Source organism: Triturus cristatus, chromosome 7 (genome assembly GCF_964204655.1).
Source record: "Triturus cristatus chromosome 7, aTriCri1.1, whole genome shotgun sequence".
Lineage (NCBI taxonomy): Eukaryota > Metazoa > Chordata > Amphibia > Caudata > Salamandridae > Triturus > Triturus cristatus.
The window spans coordinates 1,044,976,703-1,045,004,371 of record NC_140590.1 but is presented as its reverse complement, the minus strand read 5'-3'; the positions used below and the strand labels follow the sequence as shown (position 1 = coordinate 1,045,004,371).

Genomic DNA, 27,669 nt, shown 5'->3' with positions numbered 1-27,669 from the left:
GGAGAAATGGAATGAAAGAAAAGGAGGGGCTGAAAGGAAGCAGAAGAGAGCGTAAAATAAGAGAACAGGGGAAAGGGATAACTTGAAAGGATATAAAGAGAAGCATAAGGGGCAAGAGATGAGGATGAGAAATAGGCCAGAATAGGGATGCCTGGGAGAGAAGGAGATATGGGCAAGTGAGAGACCGGAGAAGGGAAGAGATTGGCATAGAAAATTATTAGGAAGGAGAAACCCTGAAAGGGACAAACAAAATGAGAGGGGAATCAGATAGGGATAGTGAGGAGACAAGGAAAGACGGGCAGAATGAGGAACTTGGAAACCTGTGACAAGGGATGCACCTAATATTAGTGCTTATGAAAAATAAGGACAAAAACAGCCAATAAACGCCCTACACACTGGCCGCTCAGACCAGCCCATGGGGTTTGATGACCTTATAGGGCAGCCTGACCCTGGTATCCATGGTTGTGAGGGACCCACTGCCCCCAAACTAGAAATAGAGCCTCGCTGAGCTGTGTTGGTAAATATCACCAAGCACGCCGAGCTGCAGTGACTCAGCCCTTCACCTGCAGCATAGTAATTCAACAAACTAACATGTTAGGGCCTTCAAATTAACATGTTGTGTAATGATGCTGGTCATAAGCAAACCTACATCACAGAAATTCGAAAACAGAAAGCCTCAAACGTAAAGTAGGAAATGCTATGTTATGTAGCATAGCACTTACCAGAATGTCCAATTAGCGGTCCTAAATCCTGAAAGTAAAACATTGAGTTAAAATTCAGTCATGGGTGAGGGTAACAATCCATGTCGGATGGGTCAGAGACAAAGCGAGTCTGTCTGTAATACAGTAGGGTAATTATACTGCTAAAAGGCTTATCAAAGTTGCTGTATATAAAGGGGCTGCGTGCATCTGGTCATAATACCACGGGTGACAAAAGCGATTGAAGTGATGCCGAAAGAAAATATGAGTCAGTCTATTATACAGGGGAATCGACGGAGTTGCTGCCGGTTCATTGGCTACGTGCATACTGGTCATAATACACCGTGTGGAAAAGGTGAGCAGAATAATGCCGACAGGAAGAAATACAAGTTAATCTATTACACAGGAGCGCTGGGCACAAGTATGGGAAAGGGTTTCTAGTGGCCGACTTACCGGAAAGTAAAGCGTGACGCAGTCTCTGCGGTCCCAGAAACAAATGAGTTCCGTGGCCGGCCACGTTGTGTTAAATGGCCCGGAATCTGACGTCATAACACGTCTAGTGTCATCCGCTGCAAGTTAAACAAGCCGGTAATGTTTGTGTAAACAAAACGTGCGGGCGGGAACGGGAGTTGTGTGTGCGTGCGAGTGAAAGTGAAAGATCAGCAACAGAACATTGGAGAGGCGGAGCGAGGCGTGCGCGCGCATGTGCGCGTAATAGCAAGCTGGTGGTTGCCTTTGGTAGCACTTTATAAACCCGCTTACTAAATGTCTCGCCAGGCCAGCGCATGCGCTGGCTCTAGCGAGACCTGAAAAGGGTGACAAGGAAGATCCCTCAAATTACAGGCCCATAAGTCTGACTGATGTAATGCAAAATGTGTTAGGTAGGGTCCTCTTAGAGAGAATCCAATCATGGTCTGAAGAGGAGGACATCCTCTCACAATACCAGGTGGGCTTTAGGGCCAGTACCGGGACGATCGACCAGGTTTTTAGACTAATGCTTATATATTGGAAACTTGTTTTAATTGGAATAGGCAGCCTCTACCTGGCATTTATTGACTTAAAAACAGCATTTGATCTGGTACCTAGGGTTAAATTGTGGCAGATTTTAAAAGATATGGGCATTCCACTGTTAATTCATAATTTACTAATCCGTTTTCATGAAGGAAACTCTGCTCAGGTGAGATGGGGTGCCCAAGGTCATATGACGGAGCAGATTCCTGTGGACAAGGGAGTCCGCCAGGACTGTGTTATGGCTCCCACCCTGTTCTCTCTGTATGTGAACGGGGTGGTGAAGTTCCTGCAAGAAGATCCAGCTGATGCCACAATCCTGGTGGGTGACAAAGTGCCAACGCTTCTGTTCGCTGACGACACCTTGGTGATGTCAAAGACTCCAGCAGGGCTACAAAAATTATTGAATAGATATCAATCTTTCTGTGATGCACGGAGCTTAATTATTAATACCACAAAGACAAAGCGCATGGCTTTTAACCCCCACAAATCTTTTAGGAATAATTTTACACTGAATGGTACCCACTTAGAGAGAGTCGGGAACTTTGAATATCTTGGCATACGCCTCTCTGATAAAATGCACTGGAGGCTCCATTTAGCAAAAATGCTTTTGAACCATAATCGCGTGACCGGGGCACTGAGCAAAGAACATTGCTCCTCGTATAGTAGGCCAGTTGCCCCGGCGCTCGTAGTTTATGAAGCAAGGGCAGTTAGCTCGGCTCTGTATGGAGCCGAGCTATGGGGGTTCGAAAACGTGGATGAGTTGAGTAGGACCGAGCACATATTTTTGAGGGATTTGGTAATGCTCCCCCGTAAAACCCCATTAACACCTTTAATGTATGACATGGGTAGGCGACCGTTCAGAGCAATTGCTAGGCTATGGCCATTGCTTTTTTGGGCACGCCTAAGGCATACTGAAGAGCTTACCAACTACGCCTTGGTTCTAACGGCGGTAATGAATTTGGATGTGGACCATAGGATCAAGTGGATATCTTATGTGAAGAAACTATGATGCAACTTGGCCTAAAAGAATCATGGGATACCCAAATTAGTAAGGTGGAACTTAAGCGTTATTATTGGGATTGGATTGATAACCAAGAGATCAGCAAACCAATTATGAGAAGATTGACAAAGGAGTTCCTTATGTTTAAGCAAACTAGAAGCCTAGAGCCCTACCTAGACGTGATCCAGGTCCTACGAGATAGGACTCTGTATATTCAGTTTAGGTTCGGCACGCTCCCTGTTAATACCCTAATGGCAAAGTGGCACGCAGCTGAGAACACAACAGAGTTGCCCCTGCTTTGGAGCCCCGGTTGAGTGTGTTGCTCATGTCTTGTTCGCTTGTCCTGTCTACAACATAGCAAGGATTAAATGGTTAAAACCAATATGCAGTGACATGGGCACCCTCGATCACCGGTTTGCTCTGCGCATTTTAAAATCTGTCCCCAGTGTTTTATTCTCATGTGGAGTGGCCAAGTTTTTGGGTCAAGCTTGGTTAGTTCGAATCAAAGCCCTACGTGGTGTGATTTCAATTTAGGCAATTGTGACCCTAGCGGCAGTTAAAAATTTTTTAAAAAAAGCTGTTACATAATGTGCTAAAACCACAGATTATATTGGGTTGCTTCATTATTTATGAATACTGTTTATGATGGATATAGCACTAGCACTTTATGTACTGACTATTATTATGGACTATGCCCCTTTTGTTGTATTTTTATTATGACTATTGAGTACCTGGGATGGAAGGAACTCGTAGAAAGCGACATGTACATATTCTTCTAAGATTAATGTTTTTAGTGAGACTTGTTTTATGCTTTGTATTTTAACATGCTGCTAATAATGTCATGCCAAGATATTTTTTAAACAAACTTTTATATTTAAAGATTTTTTTTATTACTGAAGATATATTGTCTTATTATATAAATGTCAAATAATGCTTTTATGATACATGTTGACACATAAAGCTATTTGAACTGAGCTTAACACTGTCCTCTGATACTGCCTTACTGCTAGACCACACTACCACAAATAGAGAGTGAGGTGCTATCTAACTTTACCTCTGCCTACCTTTGGGGTTCCACTGGACTCTGTGCACACTATACCTCACTTTGGTATAGTAGATACAGAGTCAGCTTCCTACAACCGACAACACCACTGCTATGTGGTACTGCAACAAAAAGGTTGGGGTCGTAGACCCAATGTCAAGAGACCCTGCAACTCTGGACATGGCTGGAACAGCAGGGCATATCCTTGGTGGTTCAACATCTGGTGGACTTTCTGAATGCCAGAGCAGACATACTCAGCCGTAGATACCTGGTGGGTTAGAAATGGTCTCCTTTCAAAGGTGGTGGAAGTTCTCTTTAAGCAGTGGGGAGAGCCTTGGTTAGATCAGTCCGCCACCAACAAGAACGCACAGTGTCCGCAGTTCCGTGCGTTGGGGTTTCCAAAGCGACTCGGAGACTCTTTTCTCAAGTGGAGCTCGGGCCTCCTGTACTTCTTTCCGCTTATACCACTCCTGCCCAGAGTTCTCAAGAGGATCAGGTATGACCGGACCCAAGTCATCTGTGTGTCTCCAGACTTGTCACAAAGTCTGGCGTCTCGAGCTGTTAAGTATAGCCATCCATCGGTCCTCAGATCAGGCTGCCCCTTTGGGAGGATCTTCTGTTGCAGCATTAGGGGAGGGTTCTCCGTCCAGACCCGTCAAGGCTCCACATTCTTGCGTAGAGATTGAGCGGTGACATTTGACAGCTTTCGACCTTCTGCCCAAAATCTACAATGCGTTTCTGGCAGCCAGGCGTCCCTCTGCCAAAACGATATACGCCTGCCATTGGAGCAAGTTTGTGGCTTGGTGTGCAGAGAAACAAGCTGGCCACCTTTCTGCTTCCCTTTCTCAGGTTTTCCCATTAATTCTTTCCCCTGCCCAGCAGAGCTCTGCTCGGGTCATGGTTAAGGGATACCTTTCTGGTATATCTGCTTTTCTGCTGTTGCCTTTTCAACCTTCCCTCTTCCAGTCTCCTATTGTACATTGGTTCTTGAAAGGTTTGCTAAACAAGAGAAGATTTCCTTTCGGTTTAATGCTCAGGACTATTGGTTATGGTACTACTGATCACTGTACCGTCTTGCTCCAATCAGAACCACACTCGTTCACATCACTCTTCATTTGCCATACACACTAAGAAGATGTTATAGTAAGCCCAAGGTCAGAATGCACAAAAGTAAAAAATCTATCTATTTTTTGATAGTATAAAACATCATATGCATAAAAAGTGCAGATACACTGCTACGTTAAAAACAATCCAATACATACAAATGGGATCACAAATATACTAATAAAGCCTAGTAAATCCTAGACACAGTTAATCAAACAGTTCATAAAAAGAAATTGGAAATAATCACAAAAAAGCTATCTATATCACGAGAGAACACACAAGAGACAACACACTTTGTCATTAAAAGCTACACATGCGTGTTACAAACAATAATGGTTCGAACCCGATACTAAGACTTATTGGTAATCTGTAGTTCCAGTCACTCCACGGATTGTGTGATGAAGCGAAAGGCTTGCAACATAGGTTTCCTCCTTCTTCCTTCATTATGCCTCAGCGGAACCTTAATCTGGTTCTGATGTTCCTGATATGCGCTCCTTTAGCCCTTGCACAACTGTCTTCTCAGGCTCCTTACCATAAAGATGGCCTTCCTGGTAGCAATATCATCTGCTCCGAGAGTCAGTGAGCTCCAGGCCTAGTCATCCATGCCTCCTACCTGGGCATCTACCCAGACTAACTGGTGCTTCGTATGAGGGCTTCCTTTCTCTGTAAAGTAGTCACTCACTTTCACATAAGCCAATCCATCACTGCCTACATTTTACGTCCTGCCTCATCCCTGCAAAGAAGAGGGGCAGCTTCACCGTCTGGACCCAAAAAGAGTGTTGTTCTACCTTGACCGCCCACAAGAGTTCCTGGTGGACGACCAACTGTTCTTGAGGTACTTCAGAGCGAAGAACGGTTGGGTCGTACAGAAGAGGACCATCTCACGATGGTGCGCGTTTTAATCAAAATCTGCTCCGCACTAAGACGCAACCCCCTAAGGGTTGTAAAATCATTCCACCAGAGCTAAAGCTGCTACCATTGCTTTAGAACACGGAGTTTTGGTCCTGGACATTTGTCAGGCAGCAGTGTGGACTTGCTTACCTTACACTAATGCTTGGACAGTCCAGGCCTGGGGGATGGGCGTTTTGCTAATTTCCTCATGTGAAATTGCTCTGCAGAGCCCCCGCCGGGGAGGTGTTGCTTGGGTATGTATTCTAGGTAAGGAGTCTGCCACCGAAGTCTCTATCAGATGAACAAGTTACTTTCTTCGGTAACGCCTGATCTGGTAGAGACTCTAGCTGTAGATTCCTTACTGACTCACCCATCTTCCCTGCTCTCTGAATGGATTTCTATGGTGGCACCTGCATAGGTACCGTGCATGTCATTTTTGGTGCAGGTGATGCCACGTGGAGCTGAACGGTACCACTTACTGGGGTGTAAGGGCATTGCTCAAGAAAAATTTCCGGCTCCATCCTGACACCTCGGGGTAAGGTATCTTCCACGAGATAGTGTCTACCATATATAAGTAACTTGTTCATATAGAACGCAACCAATCCCAGTCTTACATTAGTGGTTCTGCGTGTTTTTATATTCATTTATAGCATTCTGGTAGCATTATAGGTAGTTTCAAATTGTTACATTTTGCAAACATGCATGTTTTTATAATAGAACTACTGTCAGTCGTGCATACTGAGCTCACATTTCCTTAAAACAAGCACACTAATAGTAAAGGCTTTGCATTAATGAATCGTATATACAAGTTTGAACAATTTGGATATAAGGATACAATTCTTACCTTAGTGCATACAGTACTTTTTCAAAGACTCCTATTAAAGAACTGTAAGACTTTGTGCTGCAAGAGTTGGCCCTTCTTGTTCTGGACCCCAAACAATATTTCCTGTGCTCTGGACAATTTTTCAAAGCCCAGTATACCCATGCTGTAGATAATTTGTTTTCAATTTATTGTTAGTTCCTTTAATATGATTGTTTACTGTCATGAGTATTCTGTGCAAATTATTAACCGAAATTGTGTGCACGCCATGTAACGTAATGATGTACTTAAGTGAATATTTGTTGCTGATGGCAATTATTGATGTCTTAAATTCTTGTCACCAAACCTTTAGGTGCGTAGTGTGGACAGGTGATGAGCGTGTGTTCTTTTACAATCCCACCACTCGTCTCTCCATGTGGGACAGGCCTGAAGATCTAGTTGGAAGAGCAGATGTTGATAAAATCATTCAGGAACCACCCCACAAAAGAGGATTGGAGGAAGTAAAGAAATTTATTGAGTCATGTAAGAATGCATGCATACATTTTATTTTTTAAATACCATCTTATAACTGAACTCTGTTGTGGAAAAGGGAGTGGTTAGATGAAGACTGTTTTATTGGTTTAGAAGTAATGTTCAGACATAAATGGTATTCTGGCCAAGGGATGTATGATTAAAAAAAAGAGGTTTTCTGTTTTTTCCTGTTTTCCATCCCGGTCCTGAAATCAAAGTAAAAGCACTTGTGGTTTGGCTTAAGTCAAAATGCTGGGGTAAAACATCTGTTCTCTTCTAATCTTCATCTCTTGTTGGCCTAGGTTGAACCCTGGCTGAACACCATGCCTAGCTAGGTTTTCACCTGCACATCTAATGCGAGTCTTCCATCCAAGGTTCTACTATAAACTGAGCCTTTGCTTTAGGGCAAGGGAAAGAAACTGCTCTGACAGTGCCATCCCCTGATCCTCCTCCAAAGAGGGCTCGACAGTCAGTGCTGCTCCACTATTCTGGAGCACTGTGAGCCAAACACATCTTTGGCGTCTGTTGGAAAGGTGCCCATTTTGCATGGATACCCCCCAATTTTTGCCTGACATCTGATGCAACCCGACTTGATGTGCTCTGGGTCCCTGCCAACTAGGTTCCCAGGGCCATGGGCTCTTTCCCAAAACTGTACCTTTGCACCTACAATTGTCATATGTCTGGCCACAGGTAAACCCCTTGTAAAAGGTACCAAGGGCACTGGGACCAGGGAGGGCATCTAAAGGCTTCAGCACCTATTGTGCCACAGTTAGAGGCCCTGTACCTTAACACCCACACACTGCCATTGCAGACTGCATGTTTTGGTACAGAGAAAAGTGAAGAGTCAACATGGCACAGATGCCTGTGTGCAATGCCTGCAACCCACTGCCTTGGGCTTAGGTAAGTCACCCCTCTAGCAGGGTTCACTAGCCCTAACGTGAGGGTACAGTGGCATGAGCCCTCTACCTCTACATTGTCTAAGCCCATTCTTAGACATTGTAAGCGTAGTAAAGCCATAAAGAGTATATGGTCTGGGAGATGCTCATTACGAACTCTTCAGCTCCATAATGCTTTTATTAAAAACTTGGAAGTTTGGTAGCAAACGTCTGAGTGCATTAAACCCACACTTATGCCAGCGTTGGATTCAATGTAAAATGCACCCAGAAGGCATCTTGAGTCTCTGCATAAGAAGTCGTCGAAGAAGTATCGTCTCTTCGACTTCTCTTCTTCGGTCGGCCGATCCGACGAGGCACCGAGGGGGTGCCAGCTCCGTGGGCTGAGCCAGAAGGGTCAACTCCGAGCTTCCCTTCCTTTCCGGGACCCAGAGCGACCCACGCCCAGCTTTGTAAGTTCTACGAAGCGATGCATGCCATTTTTGGGTGGACCGACCCCACCGGTGCGCCTTCCGGCCCCGCGGACTGAGTTGGGGGACCTGGGTCTTCGCTGCCGGCGGCTCTGGCGCCGCAGGTTCCCCTTGGATCCAGGCCTGTATCCAGATCGGTACCGGTTGACCTCATTGCACCTTCACCGGCGCCGCTTCCACAGGCACCACTTCCGCTACCGACACCCGTCATGCCCCCGGCTGGCATCGACCCCGATCTCCATCCCGACTTTGACACTGAGCCGGACCGGGCAGTGCTCTCCCAGGCTGTTGCCGCCAGGAGAGATGCAGCAAAGTTTATGATCCGTTGTGGGCTGGACACTGCCGACTCTCTGGGCAGGACTATTTCAACTTCGGTAGCGCTTCGGCTCTACGCCTGGATGATGTCCACTGACTTTTCAGGGGATGTCCAGAACACCTTGATGGACCTGCCCTTTGGCTGTCGCCTAGTTGGCGACAAAGCAGACAATGCCCTAGAGTGCTTCAAGAACTCACGGGCTACGGCCAAGTCCTTGGACCTCTCCTCCCGTCCAGCGCAGTCTACTTTTCGCCCCTTTTGTGGCTACGGAAGGAGTGCCCTGCTAAGTCCCACCCAGGGCCACAGGCCGCAACAAGTTACCCAACCTTCACACGGCCGGGGCCGTGGAAACACCCGTCGAGGTTCCGGGGATCAGCAGGCGGGCCAGTCCACCAACCCCCCCTCTGCAGCTGCCGCCAAACCCTCCTAGTCCAACCTTTCAGGCCCATCAAACGCCAGTGGGTGGCAGGATTCGCCATCACTTCGGACAGGTGGGTTTTGCAGATAGCCTGAAGGGGCTACTCCCTCCCCTTTGAGACTACCCCTCCAGCCATGCCACGGCGATACCACCGCATGTTGGAGGATCATCCGGCCCTTCTCCAGCAGGAAGTTACGGCTCTCTTGGCCAAGGGAGTCATCGAGCGCGTTCCTGTCCCAGAAGTAGGTTGTGGTTGTTACTCCCACTACTTTCTGGTTCCCAAGAAGGGCAAGGGCCTGCGTCCTATCTTGGACCTCAATTGCTTCTTCCGGAAGGAGAAATTCAGGATGTTGATGCTTGCTCAGGTCTTGTCTGCCCTCGACCCGCAAGACTAGATGTTAGCTTTGGACTTTCAGGACGCTTATTTTCACATTCCCATCCTGCCGGCCCTCCGGCGTTACCTACGGTTCACGGTAGGACACAAGCATTTTCAGTTCACCGTGCTCCCCTTTGGCCTTACCAGCACCCCTCGGGTGTTCACAAAAGCGATGGCGGTGGTTGCAACTCATCTGAGCAGATCAGGGGTTTGTCTTTCCCCTTTCTCGACGACTGGCTGTTGAAGGCGGGCTCGCCCCAGACTGTCGTCTCCCACCACCAGACTACAGCCTACCTTCTGCATTTGCTGGGGTTCTCCATCAATGTGCCGAAGTCGCACCCGATTCCCTCTCAGAAGCTCCTCTTCATCGGAGCGGTTCTGGACACGACGCGGTTTCGGGTCTATCCTCCCGAACAGCGAGTCCAGGATATTTGGGCTATGATTCTGATCATTCAGCCTCTGTCCTGGGTTTCGGTCAGAATGACCCTGAGGCTGCTGGGCCTCATGGCCTCCTGCATCCCGCTGATCAATCACGCCAGGTGACATAGGTGGGCTCTGCAGTGGGACCTGAAGTTCCAGTGGGCGCAGCAACAGGGGAATCTGTCCGATTTGCGTGCAGATCTCGTAGGGCACTGCTCGACAACTGCAGTGGTGGCTTACAAACCAGGATTGGGTCAATATCATATCCCTCTCTCTTCCCCAACCAGACCACACTGTGGTGACGGATGCCTCCCTTCTGGGATGGGGCGGTCACATGGGAGAGGCGGAGATCAGAGGCCTCTGGTCTTCGCTGGAGTCTGGGCTTCACATCAACCTTCTGGAGTCTTGGGCGATTCGTCTTGCACTGAAAGCATTCCTTCCCTCTGTCCGGGGAAGAGTAGTGCAGGTGTTGACGGACACCACCACCATGAATCCTCTGTCAGGAGGCCCTCCGCCTCTGTACATGGCTGGAACATCAAGGCATTTCCTTGGTGGTTCAACACATGGCAGGTTCTCTGAACGCCAGGACGGATGAACTCAGCGGCAGGTGCATGATGGATCACGTCTTCATTCTGAGGTGGTGCAAGGTCTTTCTACAGTGGGGAGAGCCTTGGTTAGATCCATTCACCACCGAAGACAATGTGCAATGTCCGCAATTCTGCGCGTTGGCATTTCCAAGGCGGCACTCACTAGGCGAAGCTTTTCGTCGCAAGTGGAGTTGCAGGCTGTTGTACGCCTTTCCGCCTAGACCACTTCTTCCCAGAGTGCTAAAGAAGATCAGGCGCGACCAGGCCCAAGTCATTCTTGTGGCTCCGGCTCCGGATTGGGCACGAAGAGTCTGGTATCCCGAGCTGCTCAACATGGCCATCGATCCTCCGATCAGACTGCCTCTTCGGGAGGATTTTCTGTCGCAGCAGCAAGTTACGGTTCTCTACCCGAATTTGTCCAGTCCCCACCTCCTTGCGTGGAGATTGAGTGGAGGCAGTTGACATCATCGACCTGCCTCCTGAAGTTTGTGACGTAACCTTGGCAGCAAGACGTCCCTCCACAAAGACTGTATACGCCTGCAGGTGGAACAAATTTGTGGCATGGTGCACAGCAACGCTGTGGATCCCCTTGCTGTCCCTCTTTCTGAAGTACTCTTGTTCCTTCTCTCTTTAGCCCAGCAGGGCTCTGCTCTGGGCACTATCAAGGGCTACCTTTCTGCCATCTCTGCTTTCCTTGGGCTGCCAGATCAGCCTTCTCTTTTCAAGTCCCTGGTAGTTAACCGTTTCTTAACGCATCTTTTTCCTCCAATTCCATTCGTTATCCCTCAGTGGGACTTGAACCTTGTGCTAACCTATTTAATGTGTGTAGGAAACTGGCTCTATATATACTACACCAAAGTAAGGTGTAGTGTGTATAGAGTCCAGATGACCCTAGAGGTGGGCAGAGGTTAAAGATAGAACCTTACTATCTATTTGGGGTAGAGTGTTCGAGCAGTAAGGCAGTATCAGAGGACAGTGTTAGGCATTTGATGTACACACGCAGTCAACAAATGAATTCACATACTCAAGAACTGAACTCTAGTCCAGTTGTTTTTGTATAAAAAAAATATACAGTTTTATTTTAGAACCAAGCAAGCCTGGCACAGGTAAGCATAAAATACTTTGCAGTAATAAGTTACTGAATTTAGAACAGTTTGAAAATGCAATAGAAATTGTACTTTGTTTGATTTACAGGGGGATGCAGTAGGTTGCAACACTTAGCAAATACAGTACATTGAAATGAATAGCTTTTTCAATAAATTACAGGTAAGTTATTTTACGTTACTTTTCTAACTCCGTGCTGGATACCTGGATTCAGCCCTGGGACATTTCCTGCAAACAGGTAAGTAAATACGTCTTGGTTATTTGTGCGATTTTTACAGAATATTTTTAGATTTCAAAACTCCACACAAACTTTTTGGAAGAAAATTGTCAATGTTATCCTATGGAGGAAGAACATGTTAACAGTTCACAGGTAAGTAATCGACTGTGGGAGTTAAGGTTCTGGGGTTAGACTCAGGGGTCCCCCAGGGTCAGTGATGCACTGTTGTTGCACCGTCAGCAGCACTAGGACGGCCGGTTGCAGTGTTGAGGCCCAATGTTATCCAATGGGGGATAGGGGGCCTCCGGTTGTTGGCTGCTGTGAAGCAGGCCACTGGGTTGTTGGAGCAAAGCTCCTAGGGTTAAGGCCAGGGCAAATGGGGGAAACAAAGAAGCACAAAAGGTACACCCTCAGTGGCACTGGGGCGGCCGGGTGCAGAGTGCTGTTTCGACGTCTGGCACCCTGTTTTCCCTGAGATGAAGGACTTCTATGTGTGACCACCACTTGCAGAGGTAAGTTGGGACCTGTGGTACCATTTACCAGGGGCTGACATGGGGCCAGAGATGCCAATTGGGTTTAGGCTTCAATGCAGTTTTAGGGAAGGAACATAGGCCCTGGGTACCTGATTAGCAGGAGCCCAGGGTGCACTCAGTCAAAGAACATCAGCAATTCAGCAAAAAGTGGGGCATACCATGCAAGAAAAAGGGCACTTACTCACAATGTGCGTTTCATTTGAGCCGCTTCATAACTGTCCTTTACGTCTCTTAACTCTTAAGACTGCTTTCCTGGTAGCCATCACTTCTGTTTGAAGGGTGAGTGAGCTCCAGGCTCTTCATAGCCTCCTTTCTTGTCTGTTTATCCAGACAAGGTGGTTCTCAGGACCTGCCCATCCTTTTTTTTTTTTTCCTAAGGTGGTCACTGCCTTCCACATCGGGCAGACCATTACCTTGCCCACCTTCTTTCCGCATCCTTCAAAGGAAGAAGGGAGGCTCCACCGTCTGGACCCAAAGTGTGCGCTCTCCTTTTATCTGGATCGCACAAAACAGTTCCGGGTGGATGATCAACTTTTTGTTGGCTACGTGGGTGCAAAGAAGGGTCGGGTCGTACACAAATGCACCATTTCTCGATGGGTCATGTTGTGTATTAAAGCTTGTTACTCTCTGGCTAAAAAGGAGCCTCCAGTCGGGCTACACGCTCACTCCACCAGAGTGACGGCAGCCACTACTGCCTTGGGAAGAGGAGTGCCTCTGAATGACATCTGCCAGGTGGCCACGTAGGCATCGTTGCACAGGTTCACCAAACACTACTGCCTGGACAGCCAAGTCAGGAGAGGCGGCTTCTTTGGCTGTTCTGTTCTCCAGGATTTTCTGGTGTGATCTTGGTTTGCAGACCCACCACCGGGGTTGGTATTGCTGGGGTATCTATTCTAAGGTAAGAAATCTATAACTAGCGTGTTTCTTTCAGATGCACAAGTTACTTACCTTCGGTAACGATATATGTGTAAGAAACATTAGTTGTAGATTCCTTACGGCCCCACTCATCCTCCCCGTTCTGCGAACTGATTTCTAGGGTTAAGTCTATTCTTTCAGGGCCCTAGTTTTGCTGTGTGAATCTTTCTGGATTCACTATGCTGTGCATTATTCCGCGGTCTAGTGATTGGATCCGGAATTGTAGTATTTATTTTTCTTTTCTTTTTCTTTTTTTCGTGGACCAGGTGGGCGTCGACGTACCGCCATTTGGTGTCCTCCCGTGATGTCAGCGCGCTTCCTCCGGAAGCTCCCACCTTTGGGCGCCATCTTCAGATTCTTTTTTTCCGCCGTTGGGGGTCTGGATCGTCACCGAGAAGTTCCAGAGTTTTTGGGAAAAGAGAAGAGGAAAATCAAGAAGAAAACACCTAAAGTTGGAGTTTTTCAACACACGACCAGGAGCACAGAGCCGGGACGACGAAGAGGGTGAGAAAGATAAAGAACTTCGACATCCAACGGAGAATGCGCACGTAGGGGACCCCTGAGCGCAGGAATGGACAAAACCCCAATCAAATTTTGCCGTAATTGCTACCACAAGTACGTGCAGAAGGACCAGCACCGAGTCTGCAACCTCTGCCTGCCAATCGACCACGAAAGCAAGGATTGCAACGCCTGCTCGGCATTCACCCCCAAGACCCTCAGAGTGAGGGAGAGACAGAGGATAGCGAACTACACCATGCAGGGGCAAGGACAACCCCCGTCGCTCTGGGACTTGGGCCTCTCCAGCGGAGAAGAGGACAACATCGCCGAGGGTCCAGAGGACTATACGGTAGCAGAGACCGATAAGAAATCGACAAAGGAGGTAAGAGACGTCGAACCTTAAAGCCCCGACAGACTCTCAAATAACTGAGCCAAAGTCCTCGAAAGGAGCACTGCCATTGAAGCACTCGACGGCCACAGCTGCGTCCACGGACAAACAGACCAGCAGATCCTTCTAAAAGGACTCCCAGCCAGCGAAAGCTCTAGAAAAGCCTAGGTCATTGAAGCACGGTCCCGAAAAGCCACGCTCGACGCCGAAGGCGGCGCCGACCCTCCGAAAGCTCCTGAACCAGCAGAGCAACAGGACGAAGAGGGTCTGTATTATGAGAAGGCGAGGACGATCAGCGAACATACTTGGGCTGGACATCCTCGAAGGCGCAGGACCTCGACGCCGAAAGCCCTGAGGAGGGCATAGTCCTATCAATCGAGGCCTTCGCCGCCAGACGACTTTGGCATCTACAACATGGTCATCAAGAACACTGCAGCAACATATGGGGTTAAATTGGAGGAAGAGAAATCAAAAGCTGGTTTCCTCTTGGAAACTCTGCTCCCCACTCAAACTAGGAGCCAATTCCTACCCATGCTCCCAAGTGTGCTGGACCAGGGCAGGGAAGCTTTCAAGGAGCCAGCAGCCTGCAGATCTGTCACCCCTAGAACAGAGAAAAAATACAAGCATTCCTCGAAGGACCCAGCATATATCCAGGGATCCGTACCAGCTGACTCCATTATATCGTCAACAGCCAGGAAGAGGGCCACCATTCCTACGATCTCAGGGCCACCTCCAGACAAAGGGAGTAAGAGAATAGACCTCATGGGGAGGAAAGTAGAGAGGAATGTGGCGATTCACTGGCGCATTGCGAACTCCAGTGCCCTAATAAACAGGTATGCGTACCAACATTGGGAGGAGGTCGGGCAGCTGCTCAAACATCTCCCAGAACAATACCAGCAGAGGGCAACACACCTGGTGGAGGAAGGCACAAACATGGCCAACACCTGCCTAAAGTCGGCCCTGGATGCAGCAGACACATCCAGCAGGCTTATGATGATTGGAGTAACGTAGAGAAGGCATGCCTGGCTGAGTATCTCGGGGTTTCAAACCGGAAGTCCAGAACAATATTCTGAACACACCCTTCAGCGGGGAACAACTGTTTGGGACACCAGTTGACGAGAAGCTGACACCGTTCAAAAAGGATAATGAAACTGCAAGGTCCATGGGATCACTGCAGTTCAGAGGGATGAGAAGGGGCACACCCTCAAGGAGACCGGGTGGCAGAGGAGCAAGCCAACCGGGAACATCACACCAGGCCTTCCAGCAAACTTATCAAGGAAACAACCAGGCGCAGCAGCAAGGTCAGCAACAGCAAAGCTGGCAGTCCCAACCGAGGGGCCAGTCCTTTCGGGGGCGATCGAATGGACGGGGACAGCAACCCGCCTCCAAGTGACTCCGCTGTACCAAACGTGCCCACCCAGACATCTCTAGAGGGGCGGCACAACAAAAGACAAAAAACAATTAGACACACACAAAGGAGAAATCATCGAACATGTAACTCCGGTAGGAGGCAGACTAAAACACTTCTTCCAGGAGTGGAAGAAGATAACGGACAAATGGGTACATACAGTTCGGCTACTGTATAGAACTGGAAAAAACACCACCAAACGGGAGGCCAACCAACAAAACACGCTCAACAAGAGAGCTCTCGCTCCTCCTGCAGAGGCACAAGAACTCCACAAGGAGGTGATAGAAACAGTGCCGTACAAGGAAAGAAACAAGGGAGTGTACTCCCAACTACTTCCTCGTACCAAAAGTGGATGAAACGTTAAGACCCATCCTAGACCTACTGTTCCTAAACAAATACATAAAAACGCAAAAATTCAAAATTACGTCCCTACATGAAGTTATACCACAAATAAGGGACGGGGATTTTATGTCCACTATAGACATCAAGAATGCCTACCTACACATTCCCATAAATCAAAAACACAAACATCTACTGAGGTTTGCCATCAACAAAGCGCACTACCAGTTCACGGCCCTAGCCTTTGGACTGACATCCGCACCAAGGGTCTTCACAAAATGCCTAGCAGCGGTAGCGGCGCACCTATGGAGGCAGGGAATACATGTATATCCCTACCTCGACGACTGGCTGGTAAAGACGAACTCCTACAACCAATGCAAACTACATGCTCAGCGGGTCACGCACACGCTGACAGAACTAGGGTTTTCTATACATTGGGGAAAGTCCTCGATAGAACCAGAACAGGTGAAGATCTTTCTGGGCGCACAGATCAACACCATTCAGGGTAGGGTGTTCCCCAGCGAGAAGAAAACCTTTGCCCTGCTAAAGGAGACACGTCAATACCGGAAGGGGCAAGCTCTGAAAGTGAGGACAGTGAGCAAGCTCATGGGGATGATGGCGTCCTGCAAACACCTAGTCCCCAATATTCGACTCCACATAAGACCATTACAGGATTGGCTCCAACAACAATGATCACAGGCAACAGGGATTTGGGAAGATCTAGACGCAGTGCAAGAGGAGATAGCGTGGTGGAACAAAGAGAACATAACAAAGGGGAAGCCATTTACACCACCAACTCCAACAGTGACCATCACAACAGACTCATCCCAAATGGGGTGGGGAGTGCACATGAACCGGCTCAAAGTGAGGGGTTTGTGGACACAGATGCGATCAAACACATCAACTACCTAGAACTAAAGACAGTGTTCCTTGCCCTAAAAGCCTTCCAGAAACAGCTGTACGGGCAAAGGGTGTTAATACAAACAGACAACACCACAACAATGTTCTACATCAACAAGCAGGGAGGAACACAATCGGTGACGCTATCAAGGCTAGCGCAGTAGATAGAGATGGACCATCCCACTACAAATAGACCTCCTGGCGATACATCTACCAGGGAAGAACAATGTGGAAGCAGACAGACATCAGCATCCCACGAGTGGGAGCTCAATCCACAGGAAACGCAAAAGATATTCAAGAAGTGGGAGACCCCACAAATAGACCGGTTTGCAACACACCAGAATGCAAATGCCAATACTTCGCATCCAGACAGACAGCAATCCCAAGGAAATGCCCTATGGATAAGCGGGACAAAGACATTTGCCTACGCTTTCCCTCCCGATACCGCTGATGTACAAGGTGCTCAGCAAGTGCAGAACCAGCAACATGACGCTGATTCTGGTAGAACCACAGTGGGCCAGGCAGTCCTGGTTCTCACAAATAGTGGAAATGGCACAGGGGCCACCACACAAGTTCCCAAAAAGAAGAGACCTGCTCTAGATGTAAAACGGAAGGGTGCTCCACCCAGAACCATAGAGCCTCAGTCTAACAGCTTGGCTCCTGAAGACTTCGAGTTTGCGCACCTAAAGCTCCCAGAGAGCACGCTGGCGGTGCTGCGGGAAGCAAGGAGACCCACCACACGGAAGTGTTATGTAGCAAAATGGAAAAGGTTCACCCAATGGTGCATCAGGGAAAAGCTCTAGAAGAGAATCACCAGGGAATCAATAGTGCTAAGATACTTAACGAACTTGCTAAAAAGTAACCTAAGTTACACCTCGCTAAGAGTACACCTAGCAGCAATAGTAGCCTATACAAGAGGAGAAACAAGGAAAAGTTTCTTTACATCCCAGATGTGAGAAAGTGGCTCTGTGTGTACTGTTCCCAAATAGGTACAGTGTCCACAGTCCCCAGATGTTTGGCAGAGGCTAAAGTTAGATATAACCTTACTCTCTAAAGTGGTAGCTTGGTCGAGCAGTAAGGAAGAATCAGAGGACAGTGTGAAGCATTTGTTGCACACACTCAGTCAGCAAATGGTCTCACACACTCAATAACTGAACTCTAGGCCAATGGTTTATATATAAAAAATATATGCTTGTTTTATTTTAGAACCAACACTTGGTATTAAAATATACTTTCTCAGAATGAGATGCTTTATATAAATACTTTTGCAATATGCAATTGGCTTTTGTAGAAAGTTATTAGTGGTTGCAATAGGCAACACAATTTTAAACACAATGCATTGAGTTCAATGGACGTTTCAAGTGATTTGCAGTAGATTACTTTTTGGATTACTTTTGGAATTCCAGACTGGATCCTAGATTCAGTCCTGGGACAGTACTTAGAAACAAGTGATAAGTCTACTTAATTACTGTGATTTTTAGACAATATTTTGCTATTTTAAAAGTTGACAGAAAATATTTCATAGAAAACAAACAATGATTACCTATTGCAGAAAATTCCAGTTGCAGGTATAGTACGTTCTCGTTACTTTTGTAATCCAGTACTGGGTGCCTAGACTCAGTACTGGGACCTTTATCCAAAACAGGTAAGTAATTACGTTTTCAGAAATTATACGATTTTTAAAGAATATTTAAAGTTTGCAGAAATTGACACTTAAAAGAAATTTCATAGAAAAACAGTCAATGATTTCCTATGGGAGAAAATTGGGTTACTGGTAAGTACAGTTGTAAGTATTTATCAGAGTCAGTGTTGGGCACCAACATCCAGCACTGGGAGCTCACCTAATAGCAGGTGAGTGTTTTCGTTACTCGGCTGATTTTTGGTGAACATTTTAAGTTTTGAAAAGTCCTCACTTAGAAGAAATTTCAGGAAAAATCAGTCAAGGTTACCCTATGGAGAAATTTGAGTTATCTGTTTAAATGTAAGTACTCGACTGGCAGAGTTAAGGTTCTGGGCATAGACTCAGGGGTCTCCCAGGGTCAGGTAGGTACAGTTGGTTCACCCTCAGCGGCACAAGGGCGGCCGGGTGCAGAGAGAGTTAGGCCCAATGTTATCCTATGAGAGGTAGGGGGGCCTTGGTTGGTGGTTGCTGACGAGCAGGCCATGCGGCAGTGGGAGCTAGGCGTCTGGTCCCTTACTCAGGGCAAGTGGATAGGTGTAGAGGTTGCACTGCCAGGGCCACTCGGGCGGCTGGGTGCAGGGTGCTTTTGAGCCTTCGGGCTCTCAATTGATTTCAATGAAGAAAGCTCCGGTTTAGAAAAAGACTGCAAGCTCGGGGACGAAGATTCTTCAGGTGCCACCACCACTTCGAGAGATAAGTTGGGTAGTTGGAGGATAGGGAGGTACCCCGGGATTGGGTACAGGGGGCCGTCGGGTGCAGGGGTGCCTTTTGGTGTCGGGAAATCTTACCCTCTGTTGATTGCGGTTGGGGGGGGCACCTTGTTCTGAGGCTGCCGGCTTCTTCAGGAGTGTCGAGGGAAGTCCTTGGGTGCTGGACTCGGGGTCACAGTTGCCGTGGGGTCGTCCTCGTGGTCTTTGTTCACTCCGGCACAGGCCAGGCTTGGCGGGTGCATAGTGTGCTGGGTTCGCGGTTCCGGGCCGCTGCCAGGTATTAGAAGTGGATTTTGAGTAGAGCCTCTACTCATGGGAGTCCCAGGGGGCTTAGAGTCAAAAGGTAGCCAGGTCCTCCTGGGTTTGTGAGGTTGCTGGCCACAAGAGATGCCGGGTTGGAGCAGGAGCAGGTTCGAGGGTCGACAGGCCGGTAGGGCTGGGGCCAAAGCAGTTGGTGTCTTCCTCTTCTTAGCAGCTGCAGGGCAGGTCTTATTTCTTCTAGCTCTTCTTCGGAATTCGGAATCTGGGGAAGGAAGGTTCAGGGTGCCCCTAAATACTAGATTTATGGGCGTTACAGGTAGGTGAAGGGCAGGGACCAATGGGTCCCTGTCCTGGGGTGGGTACACCCCCTATCCTGCCTCTGTCCTGTGGGAGGGGGGCAGTAGCCTAGTCCTGATTGGGGAGGGCTTCCCATCTTCAAGATGGCGAGAGCCCGGAGATGTGCTTCGCCTCGCCTCCCCCACCTGAGGGGTGGTGTCGGCAGGCTGGCACATCCCCTGTCCTTATTTGGGGTTTCCGGCCAAGCTTCCCGCCAGAGTGGGGGGTTGCAGTGGCCTGGGGAAGCTCACAGAGGCGGCATGCGTTTGAAGCTTCCCCCTGCCCATCCTGGGGGAGGAGATTTAGCACCTCACCCAGGATGTGCATTGTTGCTGGCCCAGGAGAACAGGGGCTCCCCTACCCAGGGGTCCAGCAACATGTCTGCTGTGTGGCAGCCGTGGCAGCCTCAGAACAGACGTGGATTGTAGGTTAGGTTTTAGGGGGCATCTCGAAGATGCCCTCTGGGGTGCTTGGTACATTAAATCCCACACTGGCATCAGTGTGGGTTTATGTGCTGAGAAGTTTGATACCAAACTTCTCAGTCTTCAGTGTTGCCATTATGGGGCAAGTGAAGTTTGTGTTTGACGAGCTGTCATCACCATGTACTCTTAAATGGCAGCACTGCACTTAGTGCCCAGGAATGGACCTGGGTACTATAGGGGCACAGTGCTCCTGTGCCCACACCACTGGCATAGGGCACCCAGCTAGAGGGGTGGCTGATGTATGCCATGGCAGAGTAGGTGGTGGGCATGGCACACAGGGATGTGTGCCATGTTGACTCTTTGTTTTTTCTTGTACCCAGACACCCAGCCTGCAAGGGCAGTGTGTGTGTGTAAGGGTACAGGGCCTCTAAGGGTGGCACAATGAGTGCTGTAGCCCTTAGAGGCCTTCCCTGGTCACAAGGCCCTGGGTACCTAGGGTACCATTTACCAGGGGCTGACATGTGGCCAGGGTTTGCCAATTTGGGAATTGTGTTTTAGGGAAGGAACATAGACCCTGGGCAGGAGTCCAGGGCACACTCAGTCAAAGTACATTCAGCAATTCAGCAAAAAGTGGGGGCATACCATGCAAGTGGCACTTTCTCAAGATGGTAAAAAGATTCCTGGAGGGGGCCAAACGAATGACCCCCCCCCCCTAAAAAGGATGCCAGCGCCTGCATGGAACCTCAATGTAGTTCTAGCGCAACTTATGAAGACACCTTGCGACCCATTCACAAGGCATCTCTACATATACTCACTATAAAGACAGCCTTTCTGGTGGCAATCACCTCGCTACGCAGGGCGAGCGAATTGCAAGCGCTAACACTACAAGAACCCTACATTTAAATTCACAATGACAGGGTGGTAATGAGAACAGACCCACATTTCATGCCAACGGTGGTGTCAAATACAGATACCAAGTTTCTTCCAAAAACCATCCACACGCGCAGAGAGGGCACTGCACACTCTGGACGCTAGAAGAGCAGTGATGCATTGCATTGAAAGGACTAATGTCGTAGGAAAACAAAGCAATTCTTTGTGTCTTTCGCAAGCAGTTTCTTGGGAAGACCGGTAACTAAAAACACCATCGCACGATGGATCGCAAAGACAATCCAATTCTGCCACAAACAGGCAGGCCAAGAACTAAGGAGCAGCACAATCTGACTCTACCAGAAAAAAGGGAGCAACAATAGCTTTCCTGGCAAACACACCCATCCAAGACATTTGCCTGGCGGCAACATGGGCTTCAGTGCACACGTTTACTAAGCACTACTGCGTTTATTATAGAGATGAACAAGGAAGCACAAGTAGGACAAAAAGTGCTTCAGCATATATTCAACAACCAACGCTCATCTTCCACCCAGCCGCCACAAACATAGCAAACTGCTACAAAGTGTATGCACAGCATAGTGAATCTAGAAAGATTCACGCTGCAAAACGAATAGTTTCTTACCTGTCGGTGTAGTTTTGCATCTTGAAGACTTTCTGGATTCACTAGCGAACCCTCCCACCTCCGCCAGAAAGATGAGACCGGAGGAAAGGGATTAAAAATGGAAAAAGACTTTGAAAAAAGAAGAGGAAAAACAAGAATAGCACAAGACCAGAAAAAAAGAATCCGAAGATGGCGCCCAAAGGTGGGAGCTTCCAGAGGAAGCACGCTGACGTCACGGGAGGACACCAAATGGTGGGATTTCGACGCCCACCTGGGCCATGAAAAAAATAAGAGGAGAAATACTACGATTCCGGACCCAATCGCTAGACCGAGGAATAATGCACAGCATAGTGCATCCAGAAAGCCTTCAAGCTGCAAAACTACACCGACAGGTAAAACGATTTGTTTTGTACACCAATGGTCAGTGTCTTGCATGGCTCTGCGTTTCTGGCATGGAAAGTAGTGTACAGAACTGACATCAACGCACGAGGGCGGCGTGTAAGTAGCTGCCACGACATCATCCCGGTGACGCTGATTACGGACTCTGAGCCGACCGACGCCACCTTCCGACGCGCAGGGGTACTGCTGACAATTTTTTCCGGATCCAGTCTGACGCCTGGGGGTAATTCTAAGGTAAGGAATCTATAACTAACTAATGTTCCTTACAGATATATCGTTACCGAAGGTAAGTAACTTGTGCTTCAGTTGCAGGACAGTGATGATCAGCAGCTCGAAGAAGGGGAGCTGCAGTTGGATCCGGATGTCCATGATGAATGGGACGATTACGTAGCTCTTACTCCGCCCTCACCTACTCCGCCTATAGCAGACTCTCCACCTGCAGATATCTGTGGCTTTCACCATCTCTCGGAACGCGCTTCGATCTCTATATGCCTGCTAGGCAGACAGTGTTTCTTGTATGAAACCTTCTACGCAACACTCCACTCGGGCCATACCCATCGTGGACTACTTATGGCAGGAGGGCCTGAAGTTAATGAAGGTGCTAGCCTCTATTCCTGCAGTGGTTCCAAAACTAGATAAGGACCTGTGGACTCTCTTGCATTCCTCCTTGGTTATCCTCGGCCTGATTCAGTTATTATGCAGTCTGCTCAAAAGATGTAAAAATCCTTCTTCTCCATGTGCAGTTTCGCCAGACAAGGAAGGCGGCCAGCCCCCACCATCAGAGCCTCCAACGCTATGGCAATCATCGTGAGATATGACCAACAGATGTGGTCTGACATCTTTCTTGTTGGAGTATCTTCCCGAGAACAAGGAGGCAGAGGATTTGCTATTATAGGGGGAGAGAACCTCATCCGAAATCATTGATGTGGCGCTAGACATCTCATCGATTGCCTTCAGACAGATGGTGGGAGCGGCGATGTTGAGGTGACTGGTGGCTAAAGGCTACTACATTTCGCCCAGAGGTTCAGGCCAAAGTGTTGAATATGCCGTTTAACGGCGCATTCCTGTTTGGCAAACACGTGGATGACGCGCTGCAGTCGATAAAGTCAGATACAGATGCAGCTGAACTGCTGACGAATCTGCAGAAAGTAGTTTTCTTCTTTTTGGGGAAGAGGTAGAGGTCAATAGCTCTCTCGACCTCCACTCCAGCACTGGTTTCAACCCTAGTCCCAGCAGGGATTTCGATCAAAGTACTCTACACAGCCCTTTTGTCAAACATCCACACCAGCCTACCCTAGAGCATCGACGCATCGTCACCCAGTGCCTGGAGGAGGAGCTCATGACGCCAACAAGAGGCAATGAGGATTCACAGGCCCCGTCTACTGTGGTCCCACTTCAATTCGGCCCTCCTGCTTCAAGTTCTTTAATCAATGGAAGCTCATATCTTCCGACAAATGGATGTAAGACTTATTCTACCATGGTCACACCCAGGAATGTGTTCAGCAGCCTCCAGATTAACCTCCGCGTAGAACTTCTCATAGTCATCTCTCATTCCTCAAGAGGGAAATCAGATTGCGCCTCTCTAAACAGGCAATCGAAGAAGTGCCAAGCAGTCCGCACAATCTAGGATTCTACTCTCCTTTATTTTTAAGAAAGAAAGACCGGAAAATGGAGGCAAATTATGGACCTTAGGTTGCTGAGCAAGTTCAACAAAAGTTGTCCCTTCCGGATGTTGTCGCTCCAGGCGATTTTGCTTCTCATGAATTTGGAGGATTGTGTCTTCCGTCGATCTTCTGGACGCATACTTCCATAGTTCTCTTCGTCTCAGTCTTAAAAGCAGCAAGGGTATAGGAAAGTCTAAGACAACCATGTGGCTCTACCAAAAGAGTGGCCCTATAGAGCTCAGCTGTAGGAAAACTTACTAAATGTCAGCAGTAGGAATCGTCTGAGTGACACTCTAACCTACAGGACGGGCACCTTTTTGCAGTTGTGCATGGTCAGTATCTCAGCAGGCAATGTTTGTGCCGTTGCAGGCATCTGAATTTACACCTGTGGGATAAGTAGCTAATACAGCTCCTTTTTTCAGAACCATTTAATCTTCAGCCATCCGTTCTGATAGTAAAATTGAAAGACTACCTCTTCCAAATTTCACGCATGTGAATTTAATTCATCTCAAACAACTTTAAATGCACGCTATTAAAATATCTGGGCGACAACTGTTTCTGAAATGGAATTTAAAGGTACTACCAGTGATCTGTTGTATTAATTATACAAACCAAATACTGAAAAAAGAAGAAATAAAACCATTTGAATTCAGGGCTACTATCGTAGGTGGAGCTCAGAATGTATATATTTGTACCTACCTACAATGCAAATTTGAAAGTATTTCCACCACACCATTGGAGTCTGAAACAAACCGTGCATAGGTGGTGACCAAACTGCCATCACATAAGACTTGAAAAGCTTCATATAAACATTAGTTGTAAAATAAATATGTGAATTGCAGCTACCGACCGAGTGAACAAATGGGTCGCATCTGTAGGCGACATTGTGGGATGAGCGGGATGCAGGGTGACATCATCCCTAGCATTAATTTGAAAGTCCGCATACTGAAACGCACTTTTTTGTGGAAAGGGATTGTACTGTGTTTAGGAGACGTGAAATCCTATTTTCCTTACGTGGTATCCAGAGTTGCTCCTAGGAACACTAGTGACCTGGAAGGAATGAGAGAGGACTTTTCCTTGCTGTGTTTGAGAGACAGAGAGTGAAGGAGTCGAAAACAGGCATCCATAGAACTTCTGGCGACCTGGAATGATGGAGCCTTGACCAACCAGCTGTCTAGATAAGGGAATACCTGGTGACAGGATCGATGGGGAAAAAGGCCACCACTGGCGCCAAGCTGTTTGTGAAAACTCTTGGAGCAGACTTTAACCTCAAGGGTAGCAACTTGAACTGGTAATGGCACCCTTCCCCCTCGAGCCTGAGAAAGCGTTGATGCTTCAGATGTATGGGAATGTGAAAGTACTTTTTCTCTGTTATGTAGGCTTACAGAAATGACCTATTGCTTTAGCAATGACCAGCCACAATCAATTTTCTTCGTTTTATTGCCACAGATTGATTCCTAGATGACCATATTGAATAGGTGTGCCTGGGGTTCAACTGATATTCCACATTCCTTTCCAGTCTGATTCTGCCAAGCTCAAACTTAATTCTTATACCGAGAATGATTGACTGAAGTCATCACAGAGGAAGGTCATGTATTTGCGCTCCCCATTCGTTTGTATTTAGAAAGTAGTGTGAAAGAACTATGCTACCTATTTAAAAAACTACATTGAACATGGCCAGCCTACCTAAACTAGCTAGGCAGGCAAGCCATTCTGACCATGTCACAGGCAGTGCAACATGACACTATTTGAAATGGAAAGGAACACATTCATTCCTTGATTTTGGTTTTCAGGAGGCACCTGGTGCCCTCTGAGTACATATTTTAATAAATCCAACACTGGCATCGGTGTGGGTTTAGTAAGAGGAATTGTTTAGTACCAAACACTCCAGGGTTCAGTAAAGCCATCATGGTGCTGGGGAACTAGAGTTGTCGAGTTTCCAGCCCATGCACACTCTATGGCTTCCCTGGCAGTTACAATATTAAGAATAGACTTAAATATTGTAGGGGCATATCTTCTCATGCAGATATTCCCACACCTGAGATATAGTGCACCCTGCCTTAGGTCTTCTAAGGTCTGCTAGAGACTTGAATTACCCATACATTAGGTTGTGCTGTTTTGTCATGGCACACGTGCAGTGTGCCATGTCACCTTTTGTTGTTTTTTGTTTGTTTGCGCCAAGCAATGCAGGCTGCAGTGACCTAGGTGAGGGGCCCCTAGAAGACCCTCTTCAGTCCCAATACCCTAGGTACCAGGGCTATCATTTACTAGGGACTTACGGGAGGTCTGAAGTTGTGCCTGCCCTCACCCAAAACTTTCCAGGAAAGATGTGGGACAGTCTAAGGAAAAAGGTGGAGAGTCTTCTAAACGCCCCCGAAAACCTGTTCAGAAGGGTGGGCCCAGAGAGACTTCACAATCCAAGCTTGGTTACCAAGGTAAGAACTGGTTTCCCAAAAAGGCTTGGTGTTTCAATTGTAAAGCCAATGGAAACCAAGCCGAGGACTCGTCCTGTCCCAAAAAGACTTTCTCTTGTGCACCCCAAGTTACCACTTGAGTGGTAAGTCTCCAGATGGAATCTTTGGTGTGCCGTGACCAGGTCAGAGAGCACACTGAAGCCACTTAAATCTCAGAGGGTGGGGTGGGTGTAGCTGCCCTGGCTGTCTGGCCCAGTATTCTGGAGAAGTACAGACAACAGCCATACAATAATGGGGTTAGAGTGGAAGCACTGAGGGATACAGATGCAAGTGTCCCTATGGTGACTGAGAAACCGATATCCCCAGAGCAGTATTTGATTGGAGAGACCTATCCAGTCATCAGTGCTGATAACTAGACTAAGATTGATCCGATGGCTGTGTTTTCCTTAGAATGGTGAGGAGTTACTGGCCAAAAGAAGGTGGTCATGCCCTCTACGATTCCTGTTGCATGTCTGCTATGGAATGATCTGAAGTCCTCCACATGGGCTGAAGTAGAGCTCAAATCCCATGCAGCCATGCTGGGAATACCCAAATGGGCGTGTGTAAAAGCCAGTGCATAAAGCAAAGCACAGGGTGAAAAGGGAGTTGTAGTCCACAATAATGGCTCAAACTTCTAATAGAAAAAGTTAGAAGTCTCGGAAACCAACTTCTGAACAGCCACAAGCTCGGGTACCTTCTCCTTAAGGAAAAGTACCTGTCAGCCCCAGAGGGAACTGAGCCCCAGTAGCTTGGGACCTATGCTGCAGAGCTCTTGGACCCAGGGGGACCCTCTTGGGAAGAGCTGTGCCAGGGACAGAAAACTTGTCGCACTCTCGAGAGCCTGAGACAGCAAGCTGCTGCATAGGAAAAGGGAGGTATAAGTGGGTCCCACAGAACCTATTGGGAGGAGGGACTCCTGTATACAGAGGCCAGAGAACCCAAACATGGTGTCTCTAAGAGCGACAGTTGTTCAGCAATTCAGAGAGTACTTACTCGATCACGACATCCTCTTAGCTGGGCAACTTGGCCAGACAAAGACCTGGAGTAGGTAAGTCACCCACTTCTACTGTCAAGGTATGTCTCAGAAGGTGAAGGAGTTTTGCAACTCACGTTACCCGTCAAGCCAGTGGCAAGACAGGTAACCACCCAAAGGCCCCCTTAATTCCACTTTAAGTGGTTGGGGTTCCATTCGAAAGGGTATGGATTGACATAAGCGGTCCCCTAGACCCTCCAACAGCATCAGGAAACCGATTTATACTGTTGGTAGTGTATCATGCCACCAGGTATCCTGAGTCAATTCCCCTAAGAACTATCACTGCTCCTTTAGTTGCCAGGCCCCTCATCACTAGATTTGCTAGAGTGGGCTTTCCTAAGGAGGTGGTGTGAGACAGAAGTA

The 27,669-nt window shown here is 47.9% G+C and overlaps 1 protein-coding gene across 2 annotated transcripts in view; it reads left to right on the top strand.

Annotated features, from left to right (window-relative positions):
• The window catches only part of TCERG1 (transcription elongation regulator 1), a 698,295-nt gene that overhangs the window by 287,692 nt on the left and 382,934 nt on the right, over positions 1–27,669 (top strand). For both annotated transcript variants that reach the window (XM_085618107.1, XM_085618106.1), the window contains exon 10: positions 6,919–7,088. In XM_085618107.1, coding sequence (XP_085474233.1) covers positions 6,919–7,088 — 170 coding nt within the window. The remainder of the gene's footprint in view (positions 1–6,918; positions 7,089–27,669) is intronic.